General features: G+C 42.6%; 1 protein-coding gene across 19 annotated transcripts in view; it reads right to left on the reverse strand.

Annotated features, from left to right (window-relative positions):
* The window catches only part of LOC309343041 (disks large homolog 5-like), a 116,877-nt gene that overhangs the window by 65,101 nt on the left and 25,231 nt on the right, over window positions 1-26,545 (reverse strand). For 12 of the 19 annotated variants that reach the window (XM_081864162.1, XM_081864168.1, XM_081864165.1 and 9 more), the window contains exons 2-5: window positions 8,054-8,122; window positions 3,585-3,753; window positions 2,965-3,141; window positions 1,927-2,110 (exon numbers count right to left, since the gene is read on the reverse strand). In XM_081864162.1, the coding sequence (XP_081720288.1) occupies window positions 1,927-2,110; window positions 2,965-3,141; window positions 3,585-3,753; window positions 8,054-8,122 (599 nt within the window). Of the gene's footprint in view, window positions 1-1,926; window positions 2,111-2,964; window positions 3,142-3,584; window positions 3,754-8,053; window positions 8,123-25,863; window positions 25,973-26,545 lie in introns of those variants that run through there. The other 7 variants (XM_081864159.1, XM_081864173.1, XM_081864158.1 and 4 more) reach the window with 2 other exon arrangements.

Genomic DNA, 26,545 nt, shown 5'->3' on the forward strand with positions numbered 1-26,545 from the left:
TTATCATCATCATCATCATCATCATCATCATCATCATCACCATCACCACCACCACCACCACCACTCCTAACACTTAGTGAACACAGTTTCCCCTGGTTTACAGAAGGCCCTGTGGTGGTTGAAACAGAAAAGGTAGGTGACTGGAGTGGAAGTGGTTCTCCACCGAAGTCCAAGCTGAGCAATTATGGCATAAATTCCGAAAAAGAAGAAGAAAGGAGATAGGATCCATGATGGCAGAGGCAGTGAAGTATCTCACCTGCTTTGCAACAGTTGTCCAAGTGCGTTTCCTGTTCCAGGTGGTGAACGACCTAGCAAATCTTGGATCTCTATGCTCAACCTTCCTATCCAAAATACTGAGGAGTTTTAACTAAGCTGTTTTTCCAGTGCGCACCCACCATTATTGTCTTAACATATCTGTTGCGAATTAACCCAATGCACCAACACCTCCCTGCAATTATACTTGGGGTCTCTTTCGAAAATGAACATTGGATCCAGTGCCATTTCCACTTGAAGCGCTTTCCCACTTGAATGCACCCCATGTTCCTTGCCCGGGTGGAAGAGGCTACATGCACTCCACCTGAGTTGCTCCCCATCTCTGGCCAGGCTGTTCAGTTCCCCCCACTTTGCACGCTTCAGCAATGGAAGCAAATTAGGGAGACCCCTCACTATCCTTGGCCCCCTTTCTCTACAAGGGTGGTTTCCTTTGGATTCAGAACAGGGGTGCCAACTTGAAATATTGGGGTGGGTGTCAGGGAAGCTACACCCAGCATAATCGATCACAAGATCACAAGCACACACACATACACAGCATTTGAACGTCAATGCCCATTAAATGGGGGGCAGGCTCCCTCAAATATTTTATAGGTTGTGGCAAAGGGACCTCGGCCCCTAGCAGCTGACTCCTATAATAATAATTGATTATTTATACCCCGCCCATCTGGCTGGGTTTCCCCAGCCACTCTGGGCAGCTTCCAACAGAACACTAAAATACAATAACATATTAAACATTAAAAGCTTCCCTAAACAGGAGGATACAGGATACAGGAGGATAATTTGGGGTTCTGGACCTAAGTATTAACCCCATCATGTGCTTTCAGGACATTCAGCTTGGGCAGTTTCACACACTACTAACATGTTCACATTCACATTTCGGATGCCTAGCAAAAACAGTGAATGAATGGGACAGAAGAGCTTGTGGGACTTGCACAGGTCAATGAGCTCTTTATGCCCCCATCTCCTACCTCTGGGAACCAATGAGACCAATCTTTCCCCTTTATATTGCCTAAAAAGCAGTGGCGTACCCAGGGGTTGACCCTAGTAAAAGGCGCATGGGAACACAAAAATTGCACCTCTCTATTCTGGCTCAGATCCTCTGGCAAGGATGCAAGGGACCGATACATCTCCTTGCCAAGAGCACAAGGGAGCCTAGGTATGTGCAGTGTGCCTAGGAATTGGTTCATTATTATTTTTTTCAAAATATAGTCCGGCCCCCAACAGTGTCTGAGGGACAGTGAACCGGGCCCGTTTAAAAAGTTTGAGGACCCCTGCTCTTGATATTGTTGGGTTACAGCTCCCACCATCCTTCTCATCTCTGAAATTAAGAGCAGCTGAAGTGCAATTTGAGCAGCCCACTTTACTAGAAATTAATGAGATAGAAAATGGCAGCATTTCTAATTTACACAACTAGGTCTGTGTTATAATCGAAAGTAAACTGCTCCTTGTAGTAATGGGGGGGGGGGGTATGGAAATTAAGGAAATCTATGGAAATTAAGGAAAAGAATAAGCACTGTGTGTTAAAGAAATGGAATGGAAGAGACACTCTCCTGCAGTGCCCAAACAAACACTTGAGATATAAGTGGGGGTGGAAAGAGAATAGAAAATAAATGAGAAGCTAAACTCAGCAGGCAAAAACAGGGCAGAGGCTACCTGCTGCTGCTGACTGCGCAGGTCTGTTATCTCCTTCAGATCCTCATCATGAAGTCTCTTCATTTCCTCACATGACTGCTGGAGGTGATTGTGCTCTCGTACCAACTGGCTGTTCTTCCGCTTCAAAGTGTCCATGTCCTCCTTCAGCTGTGACTGGTCACTCAGCAGACGACTGTGCAGTGTACTGTTCAGATATTAGAAATGTACACAGGAAGCACTTGTAAAAATGCTCCAACGACAATTAAAAAGCAAATTCAGAAAACACGGAACAGCAACACTGCTTTATCAAGTAAACATCCCCATAAAAGAACCACCACAAATACAGCAAATCCTCTGGACTCAGAGGGGTTTATTAATTCTATACAGCTGTCTCTCTCCAGATGTTGTTGGGCTCCTCATCAGCCCAGCCAGCATGCCAAACATCAGTTGTATTCCAAGACTCTCTGGAGGATCATAGTTTAGTCACCACCATTATACACTATCAAACACAGAAATTAGTATGTGTAGTGTCATCTCCTCCAATTTGATAAAGAAGTTAAAAAATTAAGAAATATCCACCATTAGAAACCACCAGATTTGCATTGTTGCCTGGTGTTGTGCATTTTGTTGATACCTAATTGCCCTTAAGAGAATCCTTCTTAGCGGTGTCATTTACTGCACTGGACTCCAACTTGGAACTAGTGAAAGCAGGGTTCTGAAAGGGGGAAGCAGGGAACAAGTATGATCAATGTATGATGAGAAGGTCATCCACACCAAGCTAAGCTTATAGCCCTCCCACCATAATTTTCAGAAACTGGCTCTCCATCTTCAAAGATATTTTTTTTAACTAATCCTAATTCTGCAGCCAAAAGCTTTGAACATTATCTCTTTATTGATGTTGAAATGATGGCATTTTAAAAGTTGACTGAAGCTGGAGATAAGAAAACTACGATGAAGGACCTTTGAACATTAAAAGCTAAGGCAGCTTAACTGACACATAGTAATGGTAGGAGGAAACCAAAATACATCTCTGTGCATATGCTGTGTGCCTTTACTTACTGATAGAAATCAGCCTCCTTAGCAGATTCTTCACATCTTTTTAGCGTTTTGGTGTGTTGGTTCTGTAGAGACTGCAGATCGGACATTGCCTTCATGCACTGAATCTTCAGCCTTTCATAATCATGGTTTGGCTTGGGGGTAGGCCTACCACAAAGATAGATTTCAGTTGAGCATGACCTTAACACAACATTCACATGAATACACATCAAACATTTTAAGTATTAAGGTGAAAGAAAACACGCACCCCTCCCCCAAAGGTTAGTTTATATGAAACAAAAATGATGTATTAAGCATACTCTGTACCCACATGGAACAGAGTTGGCCACTGGTGGTTTAAATAATTTGCAAAGAACATCACTAGTTATCAAAGACTGGTAGTCATCTAGGATCGTCTAGTTCAACCCCTTGCAATGCAGGAATCTTTTGCCAAACACAGGGCTGTAACCCACAACCCTGAGATTAAGCGTCTCATGCTCTCTGACTGAGCCATACTAGGCATCCTTAGCTGTCCCCCACCCAACTCAAACAGCTGTGCCGTGGAAAAGAGCCAAAGACCCATGCCCAAGTGCACATGCATTAGACCTGGGAATATACCCTCATGTGACTGTTCAGTCTTTTACCTGCAGTCATCAAAGGTTGACCCAGGAGACGACAGTGCAAGACGCTTCCTCAACTCATCCCTCTCACGGGTAACTTGGCGGAGCTGAAACAAAATGGTCTCCAGTTTCTCATTCATCTGCCTCACATCAATGACTGCAGGGGGTGGTGATGAGGGTTTACCCGTTGTACCTGTTGCCAAACACAAACAAGCACGGAATTAGGGGGTTAGACAAGAGCACTTTCAAATAATAATAATAATAATAATAATAATAATAATAATAATAATAATAATAATAATAATAAACAACAACAACAACAACAACAACAACAACAACAACAACAACAACAACAACAACAAGCAATCTGTTTGCCAGAAAAGGTGGATAAGTGAACAAGCTATTCCAAAGGAAAAGACTGATAAATTTGCCAAGGCCATGCATGGCTGCAATAAAGACAGACTTGTGATCAAGTGCACACATTTAGGGTGCTATCCACAATGCTTCCACCAACAACTGTTTTGTTGATTTGTTATCCCCTAAAATCAGTTATCTAAACACAATGTATTGAGAACTGAAGTCAAGTTTCTAGGCCATGTAGCTTTGGAGAAGAGCTTGAATACCACTGAGTGCCACCTGAATGACTCTCAAAGATTATCAAAATAACAAAGTGGTAAAATTTCTTATGACGAAAAAAATATCTTAGGGCCTACTCTCTGGGCACAGTATCCTGTCTTCAGCTACCTATTCCTCTTACATCGATTTTCTACTTAATCCTAGGCTACCTGGAGATTATTAAAAAAGCAAATGCTGACAACTGGAGCATTGTGGAGCAAGCTGAAGCGCCAATGGTGACAAAAGCAAAAAACCAACAAACCAGAGCCAAAGGGATTCAAATTCTGCCTTTTCCATGGGAGGAAATTCTGAAATAAGTCCCACAGCCCTTCTCTTCATTAAAATGTCCCCCAGAAACAGTTTCTCTCTGCTCAATTTAAGAGGGAGCCTGAGTTTTTCATTACCACAAAAGGTTTCCTAGCATTGTCAAGTGTGACTTGGCATATGCTTCAAGTAGCCCTCTAGCTTCAGGGGATGGGGAAGATTTGCAACACTCATCCCTTTCCTTACAGAGGACATTTCTAGCTGAATGCTAAAAGGCTTTTTATTTCATCTGACAGCTCACTTCAGTGTGAAGGAAGTGACCTGGGCTTAAGCTCTGTCTTCTTTTTTCCACCTGACTGACTGCTTCATGCCACAGCATTTCCATCCTTTGCTCCAGCCAATCCAGTTCCTTCCAACACGCTTGGGCCTGGAGACCGAAGCTCCGTTTTTTAAATTATTCCCCCACCTTTCGGTAACACGCCTCTTTTCAGACAAACTGGATTTGTCATAACATTTTTATTACAACTGCCGCCAAGTGCAGCTTGTCTTGTCAGCTTAAATAAGTGCTTCACAACTCAATTTTTGCTTCCACACTCAGCCTTGAGAACCAATCAGTATGTGGGTCACTTTTTCAGGCTTGCTTCCAGGTAGCCAGTTTCCACTTTAGTCACCAAAGTAGGCTCACTCATCTAACAGGGATGTGTCTCATCAACATAGTATTGTGTCCAATGTACTATACACACAAAGTCCATGAACTTTGGGGATGAAAAAGTAGATATAATATGGTGGCTGGGGACAAAGAGTGCATTGTCCCCCAACTTGGCAACCTCCAAGAAAAAACTGTTGGCAGTTGCAGCGCCTGCTGTAGGTATAGAGACTGATGCGGAAGAGACATGTTTTGTTGCAGCTGGGGCAGATGAAGATATCTGATTGTGCTGATTCAGGTGTACCACTGTGTTGTTGTTTCTTCTCCTGCCATCCAGCGGTCATTTCTCCTTGTCACTTCTATGGATGCACAATTTGATGGCCTGTCTCCAGGAACTTCGGTCATCTGCAAGGGATTCCCCCACGGTGTGGTTAACGTCACTAGCCTTTGTGTCACATTTGCAGACATCTGTGTAACACAGAGATGGTCTGCCAATTGGCCTGGTGACTGAAGCCAGCTCCCCATAGAGCACATTCTTGGGAATCCTGCCATCTTCCATTCTGTGGACATGGCAAAGCCAGCATAGACATCGCTAAGACAAGAGTGCGAACATGCTGGGAATATGGACTTGGGAAACATCTTTGTTTGACATTCTATCCTGCCATGCGCTACCGAAAGTCCTCCTGATGCAGATGTGGAAGGCAATGAGGCATCTCTCCTGATGGCTGCAAGTTGCCCACGACTCACTTCTATAATGAAGTGCCAAACATACAGGCTTCGTAGACCTTCATCTTTGTAACACATTCTCCTATACCCTTCTGTGGAGGTGGGCCCTTGCCATAGCTACCTTGACAATACACTTGTCCAGCTCAGCATTGATGGAGAGATTGCTGGTTATGGTGCATGCATGCATTGCTGTGAACCCAGAAGCAGCAATAAAAGGGGGCGTGGCAGGCTTATACACAGTCCTCCATTGTGTGCAATGACACGAAATTCAACCCCCGAACAAATCAGGGGTTGCCTGTACTACACAGATGGTACTGCACTCCTTTGCACATGTCAAAAATGCTTTCTTCTATATCACCTAATTTTGGGGGGAGGATTGCAATAAACATTGTACATATTGTTTATGTTGGGAATGTCAGTTGGTGCAAGATTTTTGGTATTTAATTTTGATAAGAGTATTACTGAAGAAACTACTGTTTGTTGTCCAAATTTAACGTTGCTGAATATTTTGACGATGTCAATGTAAATATATTGTCAAAAGAACTGGCTTTATATATGATCTTGGCAGCATGGAAAGTAATTGCAACTCATTGGGTGGGAAACAGCCCCATTTTTTACACTGGACGCTTGGTACCACTCACTCTGAAATATAGCTATAATGGAGCAAGTTATGCGTAATCTGAGATTTTGACAAGGACTAGATCCTCCAGCCACTTTTATATGATTTGGCATTCCCTCATGACATATGCAGAGGAATCATCATTTCCAAGACAACCCTTGTCACAAACCTGGCAAATCTGAAATACAGTTGAAATCAAAATTATTCAACCCCCATTGCAAAGCAGTTTTATTATCAAAATTTACATACTTTCCGCTGTTTGCAATGAGCAAATCAAACCAAAGCAATTGAAATAGCTCAACACAACGGATGCTTCAAGTAGTCTCTCCAAATTCAGCTAAAAAGGCAACTTACACTGGCTTCTCCAGTCTCACTATTATTCAACCCCTTTGATGGAATTCCTCGCAACAGCACAAATACAACTGGTGTTGTCTCAAGCGTACCCAATGCAACTCATCAAGGGCTTTGTGAGTTGCACCAGGTGTGGTTGAGGTGGAACACATGAAAAAAGGACCACAATTTTTTGGAAGACATATTTGCGTGTGACGGATTTTATTTAAGGCCTTCTTCCACTGGAAAAATGCAGCCAACTTGTATGAGCTTCTGTGACTGTAATCTGTGCCACTGTGATTACAGTTCATGGGTATTTGTGATGTCTGCCTCAACCTTGTATCCCTATGGAGAGGGGCCTGCAGTTACAACACATGGCTAGCAAGGGAAGTGCAAGGCCATATGGGCTGGCGGGCATCAGAGAACCTTGGAAAGAGTTGCAGGGGTTCTTGCTTCTAAAGAAAGGTATCTCCCTGTGTGACCTTGGCTCCTAAATGCAAAACAAGTGTCCTTGTTCCTGCCATTTCTATCAGAATGTCAGAATGATGCGATTAAAAATACTACTTATGCAAGGGCCAGGGGTGAGGCGCACAACAGTGGGGGAAGATATATGCATAAAAGTAAAAAGAATCACTCTTCACATCTCACTGGCATCTCAAAAAGCACATGATGCAACAGAGAACAACTTAGAAAAAGGCACGGTAAACCAGGCCAATGCTCTTTGTGAACCACTAAGCAGCAGGGCATAGTTCAACTGCTACCAAGTTCATCCAAAGCCTCATGTTTTTGGTGCTTGGGTGGGTTTACAATATAGCGCGGGTGGTGCTATGGTCTAAACCACTGAGCCTCTTGGGCTTGCCAATCAGAAAGTTGGCGGTTCAAATCCGCGCGACAGGGTGTGCTCCTGTTGCTCTGTACCAGCTTCTGCCAACCTAACAGTTTGAAAGCATATCAGTGCAAGTAGATAAATAGGTATTGCTGTGGTGGGATGGTAAACGGAGTTTCTGTGCGCTCTGGTTTCCGTCATGGTGTTCTGTTGTTCCAGAAGCAGTTTAGTCATGCCTTAACACAATCCTGGAAGTGTAAAACAGATCTTCCCCTTACCCTCCCCCAAACAAATACAATGTGCGGAATCACCACTCCTAGTTGTGCAAGAACAAGTACTGCACTTCCAACAGAGTTCTCAGCTATTTCAGCTGTGTGTATTATGAACAAGAAGACAGATTTGTTCACAATCAACATGCAACTCAAAGCAAACAACCACAACACCACAGGCACAAGCACGGTTCTTACCAGTACTGCTGAGAGAACTGCTGCTTTCAGAGTCTGATGGCATTATGGACAGTACGCTGTAAGTCGATCCTGTGGGGGGTGGGGAAGATAAGAAATTACAGATTTTAAAAAAAGTGTTGCTTAATTTACATGGGATATGCAGTTAACAAGCACAAGCAACCTTAATTTTTTTCCTACCATCTCCCAATCCCCCTTTCTCTAAAATAGCTACTCACCTCGTCACCTATGGCAAATAGCAGATGCAATGGGGTGAGCATAAAGGGCTTTTTGTCTCCTTCATTCCATGACTACCAGTTTAGGTAAGCCAGTCAAACCGAAGACTAAGTCGGCTGCCACCATTCCCCTTTATACTCCTAATCTTGGACAGGAGAGAGCTCTGAAGCAGAGATAGCATCCAGCCTTAGACACAAATACACCCATGCGCCTACTTAGCATAAACTAAGGAACTAGGAACATTGGAAGCTGGACTAATCCTGCAAGTTTCCATACAAATGCATCCAGGACCCCAACAGTCAAATTCTACCACATTTATTCAAAATAGAAAAGAAAGAGGAAGAATAAAATAAACAAGTGTCTATTACATCCTATCCTATTATAGCTACTTACAGTCTTTTGGCTTTATGTATAGCATAAACGGTCAGTTGAGGGATTTTGTGTGACAACAGCACACTTTTTAAAGAATTCTGATCCAGGTGGGCCTTAACTAACAGCTGGCAGTGTTAAGACAATCACAAGCCAGTCAGGTGATTGTCCTGGGGGCCGAAACTGGGGCGCATTGAATTTTTCAACTTTCAAATTTCAAAAATGAGGGGCACTAAGAAGTTGCAACATGACTGGGGAATTACAAATATGTTTTGGTACAATTCATATAATTTAGTTTTGTTCGCTAAGTAAAATGTGTGTAAAATGGCACAGAAATCATGAAAAATGATTGTCAAGCAGTTGCAGTTATAGTATATATCATTATTAATTTTTATTTAGCATTATCTGACATTTTCAGAAGGTAAAATTGCAATTCTTTCATTTTCAGAAAGCATCGAACATAGACTTACCCAGCTAAATGTTATCCAATCACAAAAATCCCACACACCCAAAACTATATTTTAAGACCCCTCACTGAAGAAATTCACAAAAATTAAACTCCACGCCCTAAAATGACATGACCAACAAACAACCAAGGGGCAGTGAGTGAGAGATGGGCTACTTGGCTAGAGATAGGCTGGAGATAGGCAATCAAGGTGCAGAACAACAGTCTTTTTTCAGCTCTTGGAAGTAACTTCTTACAGAAATTGGAGGACTGGGGAGATCGAACAGGCTCAAAGAAGGAGGTTAGGGAGAGCAGAAATGTGCTACAACCCTCTCCTCCCAGCAACCAGGCAGGGGAATTTAGCTGGAGCAGGACTCTGGTTCACCCATGCTCCCTCACCAAACACAAAATGTCTGCAACTGGTCCCCAAATACATTCATCCATCTGTACATATTCCCACGCATATGAGTGACAGCATTTTTACCAAAAGGAAATGAAACCCAGAAGTGCCATTCTCCTTTTCAATCTATACACGGGCGTACCTGTTCATAAAGCGAAAAAAGGGAAGACATGTACAGCTTTCCTCAAGCATCCCTAAAAGCTTGAGAGTATCCTAAAAAGGTGTAAACTTTTCCCACCCCTTTCTCTAAGATACAGCATTGCACTGCAGTGGCAATCCCAACTACCCCCATAAACTCAAATTTTCAATACCCCATTGTGGCTGTGTCTATTCACCCACTCCCACTCCTCCAGGCTGCTGGATAGTTAAAAGCTTGATGGTTTTTTGGTGTGTGTGTTTTTTAAACACCCTTTCCCTCATGACTGCAGGTCTCTTCAGAGGGAAAGATCCTCCATATAGCCAAGGTCCCTAGCCTGATGCCTGACTTGAACCACAGACTGAAAAAGGAATGCCAACCATTAAAACTGTGTATCCTTTCTCATCAGTGCAGCCAGATGACAGCCACCAGGCATATCGGGGCCTGGCAGACCTCCACAGAAGCAGCTGGTGCCACAAAAACAAGAAATACCCATATGGGAGATCAACTGGCGACAGGGAAAACAGAGGAAAGAGATTAGCACACGAATCCGAAAGTAATTAAACGAAAGGGCTTCTCTCCTTCCTTCTGTCTCGTTAACCTCAAATGGTCGTACCGCAAAAGAAAAAAGTCAACAGCACTGGTCACTGTAATTATTTGGAACAAAGAAAGCAACAAGTACTTTGTCCAATGCAAGACTACTTAAATGGGAAAGGATGACCAATCCTTCAGCAGAAAGGCCAAATGAGGCAAGGCTGTAACCCATCACATGCCAACAAATGGCACAGTGGGCAAGAATAATGTAGTGTTACATAAAAAGGCTCAGGATGTCATGGTAATGAGTGACGGTTTACTGAGCCGCCTCCTGCCTATCCTACACTAAGGCGGCAAAGGGAAATGCTCTCAGCGAGAGAAAACAAGTCCTCCCTCTTCCCTGGCCAGTTCTGCCAACAAACTGCTCAGGTTGACTACGCTCTAGCTCCCCTCCCTCCCTTGCCAATGCCAGTGGGATTGAATCTGGCTCCAGGACAAGTAGCCAACTTTGGGCTCTTCAGTAATCAACAGCTGAATTGAGACTGACAACAAAAACAAGAAGAGTTGATTGTGCTAAAGGCACTCTCTGACCCATCACATACCCCTGATATAAAACAGTCTTTACTTAGCATGTAAATGCCACAATGGCAGGAAGCAGTCAGATCTTCCACAGCAGGAAATTGCGCAGCTTGGGTGCCATGACAGAGAAGCAGTGTTTGAAATGTGTCAGGCGCATTTTGCTCCTGGCTTTCGACCCCTTGCGACCAAGTGAAGATGCCTGGGCACAAGGATGGCGCCTGACATCTCCACCATCTGGGAAGCATTGGAACTGGACTGCTTTCACACACTAATGCCCCGTCCTGTAGAATTCTATCAGTTATATTTTATCTGCACAATCGGAATGAATTCTGGAACCAAATTGCATTTTCTGTGCAGACTGAGCAGGTGCAGTCACCATTAAGAAAAACAGGTCAGAATAGGGCACAATATATTTGGACTGTCCCTGGATCAAGTGACTTTTCTGCTTTAACCTCTCAAAGCTCTTAACCTAGCTCAAAGTTGTCATCTGAACTAGCCAGATGTTTAACTGAGAATCAATCACAGTCAGTCCATCATTTGAAAAATAAGACTTTAGAGCCGTCTTGCCCCCAATTGGCAACTAGACATTCTGTTTTGGCGACCGCAACCTTGGTTTAAGGAGCCATTTGGCACCTCCTCATTGGCAAAGTTGATGAAACTTCTCTCTGTTGCAGGAAGCCATACATCAAAACAACTGCATAAGGCCAAAATCTAAGAGTCATACTCTATTATTGCTGTTGTATAGCCTCTGAACAATAAATAAATAAATAAATAAATAGATTGTTTAAAAGAATAAAAGCCTAATCAAGCTCAGTGTTCGAAACTCCCATTGTTCTAGGCGCATTTTGTGACAGGGAATTTCTTTCATTAGCGTGAGCAGTTTCTGAGCTCTGAGCGCAGTACTGCACCTGAGATTTCAGATCAAAACTGCAGAGTGGAAGGAAAGGACCTTTTTTCTACCTCCCTGAGGCAGAAAAGCTACTCTCTGAAGACGGGAGAAGAGACCCTCTTAAGAATATTAGAGAGGTGGGCAGGGGATGGACTAGATCATGTGAAAAACAAACATAACATTTTAGTAGCAGTTCATTCATTTTCAGCTTTGTATTCTTGTTATTAAAAAAAATGTGCCTAGACATTCTGTTGTTGTGCCCATAACCTAGGTTTAAGGTGCCATTTAGCTCCTAGCTTTTATATCTTAGTTTCTAACACTGGTCAAGCTAGATTTTAAAACTCAAGCATTTCTATAATGCTTAAGGCAGGTGCTTAATCTTATAAATTAGATAAGGCTTCCAACTGAAGTACTTTGGTACAATGCAAGATGTAGTTGGACCTGCTTACCTAACATTTTTGGGATTAATTTAGAAAAGGTGCAGCTATTTTTCTATACATATTTTTCACTGCACCTTCTCAGAAACAGCATCAGTAAGCATCTCTTCCTAGTTGCCTGCTGGGAATTTCCATTATCAATTAAGCACAGATTTCCCCTTCCACCTTCTCTTCCACACCACTTCTGTTGCTGCTGGTAACACCTTCTCTCCACTCCTCCTGACAAAGGCCTGAGTTCAGCAGTATGGCAAATGTTTGCTTATCCACATCTCAGTGCACCAAACTGAGCACCAAACAGGACTCCAATTAGCTTTGGGGATGCAAAGGAAGTTTGATTAAGATGGGAAATGATCCAGTTTATAAGGCTTCCGTTGCCTTTCACATCACCAGAAAAACTGCCCAAGGAGCTGAAAATTCACATGGATATGCCATGCTGCATCTTCTTTTGTTAAAAGCTTGTGTTGCCAGATTTGTCAGAAGCAGTAAAACTCACAGCAGTTGCAAGTGCTAAGGGGTGTTTTTTTTTGGGGGGGGGGGGCGGTAAGTGCTGTGGTTATCAAAGCCAAATTTGTGCATTACTGATGTTCATTTACAACTGCAAAATGCGGTTTGACATATGCATCAATTTCACATTGGTGTTTTGCTGCTAATATATATCTAACAGTATGCTGCTTTGTGGTCTCCCCTTTTCCAAGAAAATAGGAAGTTTCAGGGCAGTCATTTACAGGGTTAATTTCCTTTTCCAGAGAAATAAAAGTACTGGAGACTAGGCATGTTTTTGCATATCCATGAATAAAAATGAAAGTTGACCAGAAGGAGCAGGCAAGTACTGTAACCTGTCAAACTATGCTCGTCCTTTACAAGCATATTGTAAGGGTCAAATCTGGTCCATAGCTATTGCTGAAAAATTAAGGTATAGTAAGTCAAACAAAAGGCTTGTAATCAACCACATGGCAAAAAATAATAATATTTAAAATATAAATGATGCACACAATTTTAAAATGTATCCAGTGAAATATGCCAGTGTTTGGAATTCTTAGTAACTCTTCAAGTGAACAATCTCATACGACCCCGAGGACAACGTCCTGATATTTACAAACAAAACAATTTATAATAAGGACATGTTACTATGCTCCAATATAAAGAATTGTTCTACTTCCCAGGAACTGTGAATGCAACAACTCACATTTGTACTTTTTAAAAAAGAGTGCTTAATTTTAAACTTAATGTTTCACTGGATACATTTTAACATTGTGTGCATAATTTATTTTTTAAATATTATTTTTTGCCATGTGATTGATTACAAGCCTTGTATCCCCCTTTCTTATATGTTATTGAAATATATGTTACCAAATTTTATGCTTCTCTGCTCAGTATGGGATTCATCAGGATTCTACGAGAGTTAGTACAAGTAACACAAATATAAGGAGTCAATCTCAGAAGATCAAATATTGGGCTTTTGTAATTCCCCCTTTTAAAGTTTTATTGGCCAGGTGTACAGAAAAATTCAGTACAAAAAGAAAACACCTACTGTGGTTCATAGAATCCTTATAGAAATTTTTAATCATCACCAGAATGGGGCCATAGTTTACTGAGAAGCTAGCAAGCAAACCTCTGGAATCCTTAAATCCAACTCTGGCATTTCACTGCAGGTGAAAGAAGTTATGCAACTGCATGAATAAAGCACGTGCTTTTCAATTCAAACAATAAAACTTAGACTCTTGGTTTTATTAAAATGAACCTAGTGGAAGTGGAAATAGTTTAATCAGACTACTGCTGTCAATATTAAACTACGGTAACTACTCTGATCATATTGCAAACCATGGAATCAGCCACGGAGAAGGAGAAACGAGACTCACAGTATACTGGTGAGCAACAGATAGGGGTAAGGGAGGTGATCAGAAGTTTGAGGAAGTACATTCTCTCAACAGTTGCCAAAAAGAAAATCCACTCCAAGTATATCTACTTTAACAGATCTCAGTAAATACTACCTTCATCATTATAAGCCACACAAAAACAAACTTTTCATTGTTGTTCTTTTCGCACCCAACATGATGGATGCTAGAAACCAATACCTATGACCTGCAACACAACACAGTTGTGCAATAACCTCCCTCATGTAGGATGATAATGCTCACAGTGCAACGATTGTCAGTCTGACAACTGACCTTGGTTCTCGGAAAGGGAGCATTTCCCAAGGCAACGGCAGTATAAAAGGGTGTCTGACTCATCAATAGTTGGCAGACAGCTAGTGTACATTGTGAAATCTGGTACTACATTAAGGATCTCAACACTGCCATATGAGAAAAAAATGGGCACACGGTCATTATGTACTGTTTTACACAGATTTTTACAGTAAGGGTTTTTACATTGCATTTTAAATAGTTGTATTTGTTCTGCAGAGGACACAGATAACTTGCATTATGTGATGTATATATAAATTCTGTTAATTAACAAATAAATGAAAGATGTTGGGAATTTTTCTACCTCTGCCATGACAGAGCTATAATGTAGCATTGGGATGGAGAACATGTGACCTTCCAGATACTTTTGGACTAAATTTCTCCGATCACTGTCCATGCTGGTTGGGGATTATGGGAGTTGGAAGTCCAACATACAACAGGTTCTCAGTTCCTGGTGTAGTATGTGTTTTCTGCCCAAGGCCATGGTAAGAATCTCTAGATTAACAGTGGTAAATGTTCTTGCTTTGCCAGAACTTGGGTTCCTACACTTGATAATATGCACTGAGGAACATTAATCATGCACGTCAATACTTTAACCGGTTTAACTGTTTGTTTAGTATTTCTGAATGTCAGTTGCATCCTGACAGTTTGATATTAAAGCTAAGGCAATACAACCATATGATGAAAATTTGGCACATACCAAGGAGAAAACAATCTTTAAAATAGAAAAGGGAAAATATAACCATCTGGATTCTATTTTTCATTTGCAATTTGTACGTGGAGCAAGAACCCATCTCTAAACTGTGTACGTGTTGAATGTTTGCTTGAAAGCTTCCCATATTAACAGGAAAACCACTTTGCTCCATTAGAGGGAAGAAACATTACCTCTATCTTAAATGGATTACAACTCAGTAACTCAGGCAGGCAACCTTTTCTGGCGATAATCAGTGAAGGGAGGGGCACTATCAAACCTGCTCTTCTCATTCCTGATCCAAACACTGAATGTTTCTTTTACATACAGCCTATCTGCATGTAGACTCTGTGAAGACAACCCAATGGAGGAAAGCACGAGCAACAAGTGCAATCCCATTGCTCCCTCCTACACCTGGCATCTGTTCATTAACCCTAGAATTAAGGTAATCTGCATAGGACATCAGACACCACACTGAATGAACTATGGTTTGCAACAGACATGGTTTAGAACTCAAACCATGGCATGTTTAACAAAAAATTGTTCAGAACCATTTGATCTTATTCTCCACCCTTTCAGCTTCACTCTGTCTCCATTGCAGGGACTTACAGAAATAAACCATAACTATATTTTGTCAATTCGGACACTGCATCAAATCACAATTCAACTTAACCGTGGCTGAGCCTTATGTTTGGGCTGGAAAACATGAATACTATATACAGAAAGTAAAAAAAAAGTTACCTACTACTATATAGATATATAAAATGACTGGAGGGTTAATCGTCCTTGCCTGCACAATGTAAAATTTGCTTCTAACCCTTGTAACACAAAGAATTTTGCGCTCAATTTATCTGAACAGTAAATGTTGCTTGCCAGCCGTGCACTTGCAGAAGACATTTTCTTCAAAGCTTAAATAAGAGAGGCCATGTATTATACAAGCTTTCAGAAACTATTATATGCGTTTGGTAGATAATGCTTGATACGCCAAAGGCAAAAAGAAAGAGGGAGGGGAAAAGTAAAATGCCATTTTTACTATAAGCTTTAGGGTTCCTATGATCTTTTTATTAAATTACACTGGTATATTAATATAATTTATAAGATCTATTACATAAAACAAGCTGGTTCCAACCATTCTACTGAGGAAGAGAGACTGCCCTCCAAGTCCTTGGTGGCTTCCCCTCAGAGCTCCGAACTCAAGAGTGAACTCATGCATGCAATATCCAGTGATGATTTCCATGTGTGAGACAGATTAGACCTATATAACAGAGCTTTCAGATCCCTGCATGTCATCTCAAGCACAAGCTCTCTCATAGAAGGCACCTCATGCTTCTGCCGTGAGCCATCAAGTGTGTTTTAATCAAAAGTTGAGATCTCTGCACTGGAGATTCAACGAAAGCATTTTTGCTCACTAGATTAGGGCTGCCATATGTCCGGAATTTCCCAGACATACCCATGATTCGGCAGTCAGAAGCAGTGTCCGGGCGGAAATCGCTGAAATGTCTGGGGAAATCCGGATGCATGGCAACCCATTTCGGAAGTGTAGATTTTGATGCATTGTCTTAAAAAAAGCTTGCAAACTTCGTTTTAAAAAAACGAATTTTTTTTTGGGGGGGGGGAAGCTCAACAACTAAAACAAAAACAAAGCTATGGCAACCCTACACTAGATAGGAGACTTCAGTCTTGGAATAGCCAACATGGTGCTCTCCAGGCTATGGATGCAGTGAGTTGTAGTCCAAAATAGCTGATGGGACACTACACTGGCTGTTCCTGGTTAAATTCCAGCATATTTAAGCTGCAAAGCCACTGATTCTCTGTCTTGAACCTACCATCTTAAAACATGGATTATACGGGGAATTGTGTGCTACATAAAAAACTTTCCTAAACAGGGATGCTTTCAGATGTCAGATAGTTGTTTATTTCCTTGACATCTGAAGCGTGTCCCAGAGGGAGGGCGCCACTACCGAGAAGGCCCTCTGCCTGGTTCCCTGTAACTTTGCTTCTCACTGTGAGGAAACTGGCAGAAGACCCTCAGAGGAGGACCTCAGTGTCCAAGGTGAGCGATGGGGGTGGAGACACTCCTTCAGGTATACTGGGCTGAAGCCGTTTAGGGCTTTTAAGGTCTACACCAACACCTTGAATTGTGCTTGGAAACGCACCGGGAGCCAATAAAGATCCTTTAGGACCGTTGTTATGTGGTCTCGGCGGCCACTCCCAGTCACCAGTCTAGCTACTGCATTCTGGATTAGTTATAGTTTCCAAGTCACCTTCAAAGGTAGCCCCATGTACAGCGTGTTGCTGCAGTCCAAGCGGGAGATAACCAGAACATGTACCACTCTGGAAAGACAGTGTGTAGGCAGGTAGGGTCTCAGTCAGCGTACCAGATGGAGAAAATGCGACTAACATGGTTGCACAAGCATCTGTGCAACCATTGGTGCATTTTGCACATTGCCAAAGATGGAGGTACATTTTTTAGTTAATTGCATTTTTCTCTTTTCATGATCTAGGTCAGCCTTTGTCAACCTGGTACTGTCTAGATGTTGATGGAGTACAGCAAGACAGCCCTGCTGTAGGCAAACAACATCTGAAGGAACAGGCTAGTAAAGTCCGCTCTGGGCCATTTTTACCTTACTTAATCACAAGGTCTTTTCAGCATCCAGGAGGACACTTCTAAATCCATTGTGCTGAGATGCGGTGTAGTGGCTCATTGGCCAACTGGGTGTGTTCCCTACCTGCCTAGGGCCCACCTCTTGACAAAGATCATACTACCAAGACATCTGCCTGGCAGGTACAACGAGGTGAACAGTTGCCATTGGATCTAAGCTAAAAGTCAATAAAATTTATTTTACTTGCAAGGGTTATTCCACACGTCTTGGGGCAGGACTGACACTGAGTGCCAGCTCAGCAGAAAGGTGCAGTCCAGGGTAGCAAATATAGTGAGCCCTCCAGCTTGTTACATTTCTACCCTTAACAAATGGTGTGTGATGTGGCCGTTAAGAGGCTCACTATTAGAGAACCTAATTCCACAAAAGAATTTCCGATTTCCAACACAACACCCACCCACAGAACAAGTATCAAAGGGCAAGAAATGCACCATTAAACGAGGAGATCTGCTTGCCTCTTCTTAATGCCTGCATTTAATCAAAATGGGAACTCATCCTTTCATTCCCGTAAACTCATTTGATACTGTATAACTCACAGCGGAAGAACAAAGGAGGAGATTCGAATACACAGTTTGAAAATGACGAAACGGGTATTCAGAAGGCCCAGACCTCCGCTAGGTAAAAGCAAACATTACTTCTCCAAGATTAGGCAGCGAGTGAGTTACTGCATCCAGCTCTTTCATTAAATGCTGGGAACTGGGTATTTCCCACTGCAAAACATGCCAGAGGGCAAGTCTGTAACTGCTGGCAGCAGGAGGTTTATCACATGCGTGGCTCAAGCTATTCTCTAGTAAATCAAACTTGAACAGTGGGGAGGGAAAATCAACATTATAACTCTTCAAATGTATTTATGTAAAATCAAAGGAAAACACTCTAAGCCTGACTTTTCTACCCACAAACTTTAAACATTATTATTAGCATATTAACAAAAATGCCAGACCCAATGATCATTTGGTCTGTGTAATGCTGTGCGTGTGTTTCAAGACCAGAAATGTATTGGACTCCACTGCACGAGCCTGGCCACATTGATTGAAGGCAAGCCTTGCTCCGACTGGCTGCACCTGCTGAATATAACACTAAGCTACCATAATGTACACATATTGCGTGCACCAATACATTGTCTGAATGCTCCCACTTTGCTCTTCCTTTGGCTAAGCAGGGAAAGCAAACAATGGGGTGACTAGCTTACCATAACATCCAAACAAGCACATATGTGGTTGGCTTTCCCAACGCAAACCACAATCTGAAGGCAATGCTTTTTCCTGGCCTCCTGTTGTAGTTTTGTTTTGGGGTTGTTGTTTTTTTTGGGGGGGGGGGAAACAAACCATGAATGCTGGTTCAGGTGTGACGCTAAGCCAGCAGCACCATGGTCTGCTGCCCAGTCAACTGAGGCAAGAGTGAAGTGGGATCTCTTGAACTGCGTGTGCCATTTATGATTTTTAAAAACTATGCAGCTTTGCCTAGTGTTACGCATGAGTGCAGAAATTATAACACTGCCCCTAGCATTGTGTTTGATTATTGAATTAATATACTGCCTTTCCTCCCAAAGGATCCCAGGGCATGTTTGCTAACTCCCAGAAGGTTCATAGTCCATTCATACAAAGTGCTGACCAGGCCTATGGGAACTCAATGCTGTCCTGCAAGAGAGAGGACTTGCTCAACTACCCTCCTTGAACTTTTCTGTAGCCGAGCATCACAGGGAAGATCAGGAGTGATGCTGTCATCCATCCATCTTCTCATGGGGAAAACACCTAATCAGCTTCCAAGGAACACAAAAGTTCTTGGACCAATCTGAAAGCCACCATATTGCCCAATGGCACCTCTCTGACTAATGCAGCCCATCAATTAACCTGTTTAGATATCGAACCTTCAGAAAAAACAGGGAGGCAGACAAAACACATCCCTTTGTCCGCAACAAGTGTATGGAAGTACAAGAAGTGTCAAAATGCATGCTTTCAGTAAGTGCAGCAGAAAAGGGGGAATCCCCAGGCAAATTGTGTGTCGGTGGGGTGGGGAGCAGGAAGCAAAGGAGTAGGAGAAAACATTTGAAACCCAATGCATTTCAGACCTCACAGCTGCTTCATCAGGGAGTTTCAACTACTGAAGTTCCCCTTTTGTTATATAGGGCTGCCTTTCCTTCCACTGTACAGGCTGCCAGCTCTTAAGCCTGAGAGATGCTCCCACTCCAGTACTTCCTATATGATTTTTAAAAAAAGAAATGGCTTCAGTTTGTTATGACAAGAAAGAAGCTGCTTGAGGCCTGCCTGAGGGGAAAAGAAGCTGAAGGAGTTACACTGGTCACCTCAATGGAAATGATGTTGTGTGTCAATCCAAAATCAAATCATGGTAACCAAGCCACAAAGATCATCTATGGGCCCCCTATGCTCAGCAGACAGTACCACACTTCTAAAATATAAAGAAGCTATTGCACTGTGCTGGAAAGAACATTACCAACATCTCCTTAACCGCACCCACCCCCCCGGCCCCATAGCTGCTGAGGTCCTCTCACAAATTCCGCAAAAACAAGTTAGAGATGAGCTTGCAGTATCTCCAGATCTGGGAGAGTTTTGTACAACTATTACCCAAATGGAAAACACAAAGCCATCGGACCTGATGGGATATCTGAAGTCTTCAAAGTGGGTGGAATTGAATTTACACAACAACTTCACAAGCTCATTGAAAAAATATGAGAGAGAGAAGAGATCCCAGCAGATTTTAGGGATGCCAGAACTCTTTAAAAAAGGTGACAGAACTGATTGCGAAAACTACTGAGGCATCTCTCTATTAGCTGCAGCCGGCAAAATTCTTGAAAGGATCTTAACAAACCATCTCTTAACAATATCCGAGGTGACCCTTCCTGAATCCCAAAATGGTTTTCGGCCTTCTAGGGGGACAGTGGACATGATTTTCACTGCTCGACAGCTTCAAGAAAAATGCACAGAGCAAAACCAACCCCTGTATATGGCGCTTATTGACCTAAGGCTTTCGATGCTGTAAATTCCTTCCAGTAGCACCTTAAAGACCGACTAAGTCAGTTCTTGGTATGAGCTTTCGTGTGCATGCACACTTCTTCAGATACGTATCTGAAGAAGTGTGCATGCACACGAAAGCTCATACCAAGAACTGACTTAGTTGGTCTTTAAGGTGCTACTGGAAGGAATTTGTTTTGTTTTGACTATGGCAGACCAACACGGCTACCTATCTGTAACTGATGCTGTAAATTGTAATGCCCTGTGGACTGTCCTTCTGAAAATTGGCTGCCCAGATAAATTTGTAAACATCATTCAGCTCCTCCATGATAATATGACAGCAACAATCGCAGATAAAAATGGCTCTCAAAGTGAACTATTCACAGTGGGATCAAGTGTTAAACAGGGATGTGTTATTGCCCCAACTCTATTCATTATTGTCATTGCCATGATCCTACACTTTGTCAAAGGGAAACTCCCCACCGGAGTAGAAAACATGTATCGAACAGATGGAAAGCTCTTCAATCTGAGCAGGCTGAATGCAGAGTAAGGTTACCATAACTTCCGTCATAGAGCTTCAGTATGCTGATGACAACATGGTGTGTGCACGCTCAGAGGATGACCTCCAAACCATCCTAAATATTTCACAGAAGCTTACGAAAAGCTTGGCCTATCACTGAACATTCAAAAAACCAAAGTGCTGCACCAACAAGTACAAAATAACCCCTCTGCAGCACCACAAATCCAATTCAATGGTGTGACGTTGGAAAATGTTGATCACTTCTTCTGCCTGGGCAGTTACCGTATTTTTTGCACCATAACACTCACTTTTTTCCTCCTAGAAAGTAAGGGGAAATGTCTGTGCGTGTTATAGAGCGAATGCCTGCGGGTGGTGGTGGGGATCTGCTGCAGTCGTGAGCAGAGGATCCATGGTTCCCCTTCCTTCCCTCCTCCATGGTTACAAAGCATGGATCCACATGGATCCTCAGGATTTTTGCATTGGGCTACTCCAAACTCACTGTCAGATCACATGTCTGTGGCCACAGCATGAACCACAAAAATCATACATCCACTATTTCGTTTAGAATATTTTTTTTTCTTGTTTTCCTGCTCTAAAAACTACGTGCGTGTTATGGTCTGGTGCGTGTTATAGAGCGAAAAATATGGTATCTTTCCACAAGGGCCGACACTGATGCCGAAATCTAGCATTGCCTGAGCTCTGCGAGGGCAGCTTTTTCCCGATTGAAGTGCAGAGTGTTTGAGGACCAGGACATTTGCAGGGAAATCAAAATGCCTGTTTACAAAGCTATTGTACTACCAACCTTACTGTATGCTTGTGAAACATGGACCACTTATAAACACCATCTCCAACTCCTAAAAAGATTCCATCAGCGGTATCTCCAAAAAAATTTACACATCACTTGGGAAGACAGGCGAACTAATACCAGTGTACTGGAAAAAGCAAAGATCACCAGTGTTGAAGCAATGATTCTTCAACATCAACTTCGTTGGACTGGTCCTGTTGTGCGGATGCCTGATTATCTTCTCCCAAAGCAACTACTCTATTCCAAACTTAAATATGGAAAGTGTAATGCTGGTGGTCAACAAAAGAGGTTTAAAGACTGTCTCAAGGCAAATTTTAAAAAATGTAGTATAAACACCAACAATTGGGAAACACTTGCCTGCGAGCGCTCCAATTGGAGAACAGCCTTTACCAAAGGTGTCATGGGCTTTGAAGCCACTCGAACTCAGGGTGCAAGGGAGAAACGTGCTAAGAGGAAGGCACGCTTGGCAAATCCACACCGTGATCAACTCCTGCCTGGAAACCAATGTCCCCACTGTGGAAGGATGTGTGGTTCCAGAACTGGCCTCCACAGTCATTTATGGACTCATTGCTAAAACAGTGTTTATGGAAGACAATTTTACTCAGCTACAAGTGATCACCAAAGAAGGAAGAAGATACCAATGAAAGAAGCAAAAGGAAATCCCACCAGGGTGGGGACCTGCTTGATCTTGGAATTTGCTTGGAATCTTTTATCCACATTTTTTCTGCCTCCATAACTGTTCCCTCTTCCTGCATTTGTGTGTGTTTTGGGAGGGGGAGGGGTATTTCAGAATCCACCCTCTGGTCCTGTGCATGAGTGAGGCCTAGACTGCAATGTGAGACCAGGGGGAAAGTGTGGACAAGTGCCTTCTGTGTGTGTTTCCATTGCTTTAGTCATAGGTAATAGCTAATTCCTTCAAACAATGATATAGATACTGTTACTGAGCTATTCCTCACTGCCATAATAACCCTTAACTGATCTGGACCCTGCGGTCATCACTTGAGGCCCTTCTTCGTGTGCCTCCTACACAAGAGGTTTGGAGGGTGGCAACACAAGAATGGGCCTTTTCTGTGGTGTCTCCCTGTTTATGGAATGCTCTCCCCAGGGAGGCTTTCCTAGCACCTTCATTACATAGCTTTAGGCACCAGTTGAAAACATTTCTCTATAACCAGGCCTTTGGCTGATTAACATTCTATAGCCTTTTAAATGTATTTGTGGGAGGGGGTTATGATTGCTGGTATTGCTATTATATATTTTGTGTTCTCATTTTATATTTTTATGTTGTGAACCACCCTGTGATCTTTAGATGAAGGGCAGAAAATATTAATAATAATAATATGTGTTTTTGCTGAACACTGGAGTGTTAAAATGTGCATATTTTGATTTTGTGTGTATATAATAACCAGACCCATTTTAAGACCTGCATGACTATTAGTTATTAGGTAAATCTGCCATAGCATGCTACTGCGATTGTCTAAAGACCCTAATTTACTAGAACATGTACTGTTGTTGTTGTTGTTGTTGTTGTTGTTGTTGTTGTTAATCATTTCATTTCTATACTGCTTTATATTTTTAGAGGGGGGAAATCTCAAACGCGGTTTAGAATACATAATAACATCAAATAAAACAATCTGGAGGGGGGAAACCATCAACGAAGTCAAATGCAACACATGTTTCTACCAAGACTTCATAACACTAAATGCAGAAAGGAAACCACTAAGTTTCACTAAAAAAAGTGCTGACTATGAATTTCACAGCTTTGTCAACCAGCTTTGGATATTCGTTTGATTCATCTTCCCAATGAAACACATTACCTATCTACACACACGCACAGTGGCATTCAACTACATTTTACTCAGAGTAAGCCTATTTAAATTAATGGACCTAAATTGATGATGCTAATTCATTTCAATGGGTTTGAGTACAACATAGGGTACGTTCACACTGGTGGCTTGAAATGCAGAAAGGTCATCCTCCACCCCCCTGGCTGCATTTCAAGCCACATTTGTGCAGAGTTCTTCATATCAGAGAATGGGTGGTGACGTCTTCACTCAATGCGCACAAACTTTTTGGTTTCCCTGTCTCTGTGACCCTCCTGGAACTCCTGTTCATTAAGCTATCTTTTATATTCACTTGTTTGCTCATCTGCACTGCACAACAGCTGTTAGGGTATGTTCACATTAACGCTTACTCTGCATCCAGTTTTCTAATTGGCTTGAAGCTTTTGAGAGACAGAAAACACACAAAGCATCAGTATTAGTGAAGAAACTGCAGGACTGGTATAGTTTATGGCTAGCAACGTGTGAATGTGGCTTCTAAAATTAGCAGCGGGAGTGCCTTGGCTGTGGAATAAGTGGTAACATGAACATATTCTTAGCTGAGTATCACTCACAACTATCGCCCTATCAAACAGTAAACGATTAATAGAACAGTACCTCCTCAGGAGGGACGCGGGTGGCACTGTGGGTTAAACCACAAAGCCTAGGACTTGCCGAGCAGAAGGTCGGCGGTTCGAATCCCCGTGACGGGGTGAGCTCCCGTTGCTTGGTCCCTGCTCCTGCCAATCTAGCAGTTCGAAAGCACGTCAAAGTGCAAGTAGATAAATAGCTACCGCTCCGGCAGGAAGGTAAACGGCGTTTCCGTGCACTGCTCTGGTTCACCAGAAGCGGCTTAGTCATGCTGGCCACATGACCCGGAAGCTGTACGCTGGCTCCCTCAGCCAATAAAGTGAGATGAGCGCCACAACCCCAGAGTCGGCCACGACTGGACCTAATGGTCAGGGGTCCCTTTACCTTTACCTCCTCAGGACATATGTTCATGAAAACAAAGGAATCCCCAAAACATAAGCAACACTCCAAAAGGATAGCACAGAATTAGAGAAGGTGAACTCCATGGATTTAGTCACAGCGGCTGGTGTAAAATAATATTTCCCACTAACTTTATATAATTCCCCTTTTCAGGATAAGTATAGGGCAAAACTGACTGGGCAGCTGAATTTAAGTTTCCTAATTCACAAAGGAAGAACGCAGCATTTTGTTTATGCTGATACTGAGGAAAATGTTGCACAAAGTACTCCAGACCAAACCATATGGATCAAATGTCCACATTCTTGTTATTTATCAGTTCTATATGCTGAAGGGTATGTGCACATGTGCATCTCTTAGTAAGCCTTCTTATATTAGGAAACTAAGAATTCAACTAAGGCTGTAATCATATGCAGTGCAGTGGGTCACCTGTGATGTACTTGTGCATGATGATGTCATCATAAACCACACTATATTCAATACAAGGGTACACCTCTTATTTGCTGAAGCTCTGAGAAAAATGCTGGTTCTCTAGTAAGGGTGGGGCCTCTGGCCCATATGCCTGATTAGGCACAGCACCAGCCTCAATTTGGCCCACAAGGCGTATCCTCATTAGTCATGCCCACCTGCCTCATACCTGATATCTCATGTGACATCAGATGTGGGGCAAGTATAAATGTGGCTACAAAGGAATAATCAGGAGCTTAAATCCTGATTGGTGCTGCTGGAAAACTCTCTCTGTCACTCTGCCAGTCAGCTGATTGATGCTGGAAGCACACCTTCAAAGAGGGTCGCTATAATTGCCCATGAGTTGGTCAACCATTGCAGCAAGACACCCCCCCCCCCGAACTATGACAGGTGTCAATTGACTAACATCTTTACAGCATTGTGTGATTGACAGGTGGTGGTCCTGCCTTCATGTCAAAGCTGGCCAATGGCAGGCTGGGGACCGAGGGATCCAATTTGTTGGGCAGATCCATGTCCCCTACCCCTGTTCTATAGAATATAACGAAAACAAGCTATGGGTGAATAAAAATTGACTGTGACATCACTGAGGCATATGCAGCACCTAATCTCAGTTTTTAAATAGTTTTAGCTTTCTTTTTTTAAAAGAGGCATGACAGATGGGCATGTAAAACAAGTAGTACTTAAAATATAAAAAGGAGGGCAGCTCACCTGAAGGTCTGGTTGCTGAACCAGCTTTTCTACGTAACTGAATGAGGTCTGTTCTGTAGGTTGTGCAGGTGGATGGAGAACATGCACACACCATGGATCAAGTCCCTGCTGTGACTCCTCGTCATAGAAATGAACAGATTTACCTCCACCTGAACACGTTGCTGTAGCTTTGGTGACATTGCGTCCCAACCTGTGACAAAGACCCATTTTCAGTAGAAAACTTCACCCTATGTTCTGTACCAGTATGGGTGAATACATTCGCAGCTGATCCTTCATTCCTGGAATCCAGCAAATTAACAAAACAAAGCTTAGGCTGCAGTCCTAGACACAAGGACCTGGGATATTCTCTCACTCTAGTTAATTCATATTGTTCTTTGCAATACAGTGACTGAACAACATAAACCCATTTATTATTTCTAGAGTGACCTTGACCTAGCTCACCTGGTTACTCAAAACAGCAGCAGGCTAGACTGGGGTGGGGGTGTCAAGGAACGTATATTCCTATTGTCAATCAAAGCACCATCTCCTTTATCCCCAATTACAAAGAGCCACTGGGAATGGTGATTAGGAGTTTTGGGTCAAGGTGCCATCTGTATGCTGATGACACACAGCTCTATCTCTTCGTAACATTTGAATCAGGAGAGGCTGTGCAAAACCTGGGGCAGAGCCTTAGAAGCAGTGG

Source organism: Podarcis erhardii (assembly GCF_964252035.2).
Source record: "Podarcis erhardii genome assembly, chromosome: 5".
Lineage (NCBI taxonomy): Eukaryota > Metazoa > Chordata > Lepidosauria > Squamata > Lacertidae > Podarcis > Podarcis erhardii.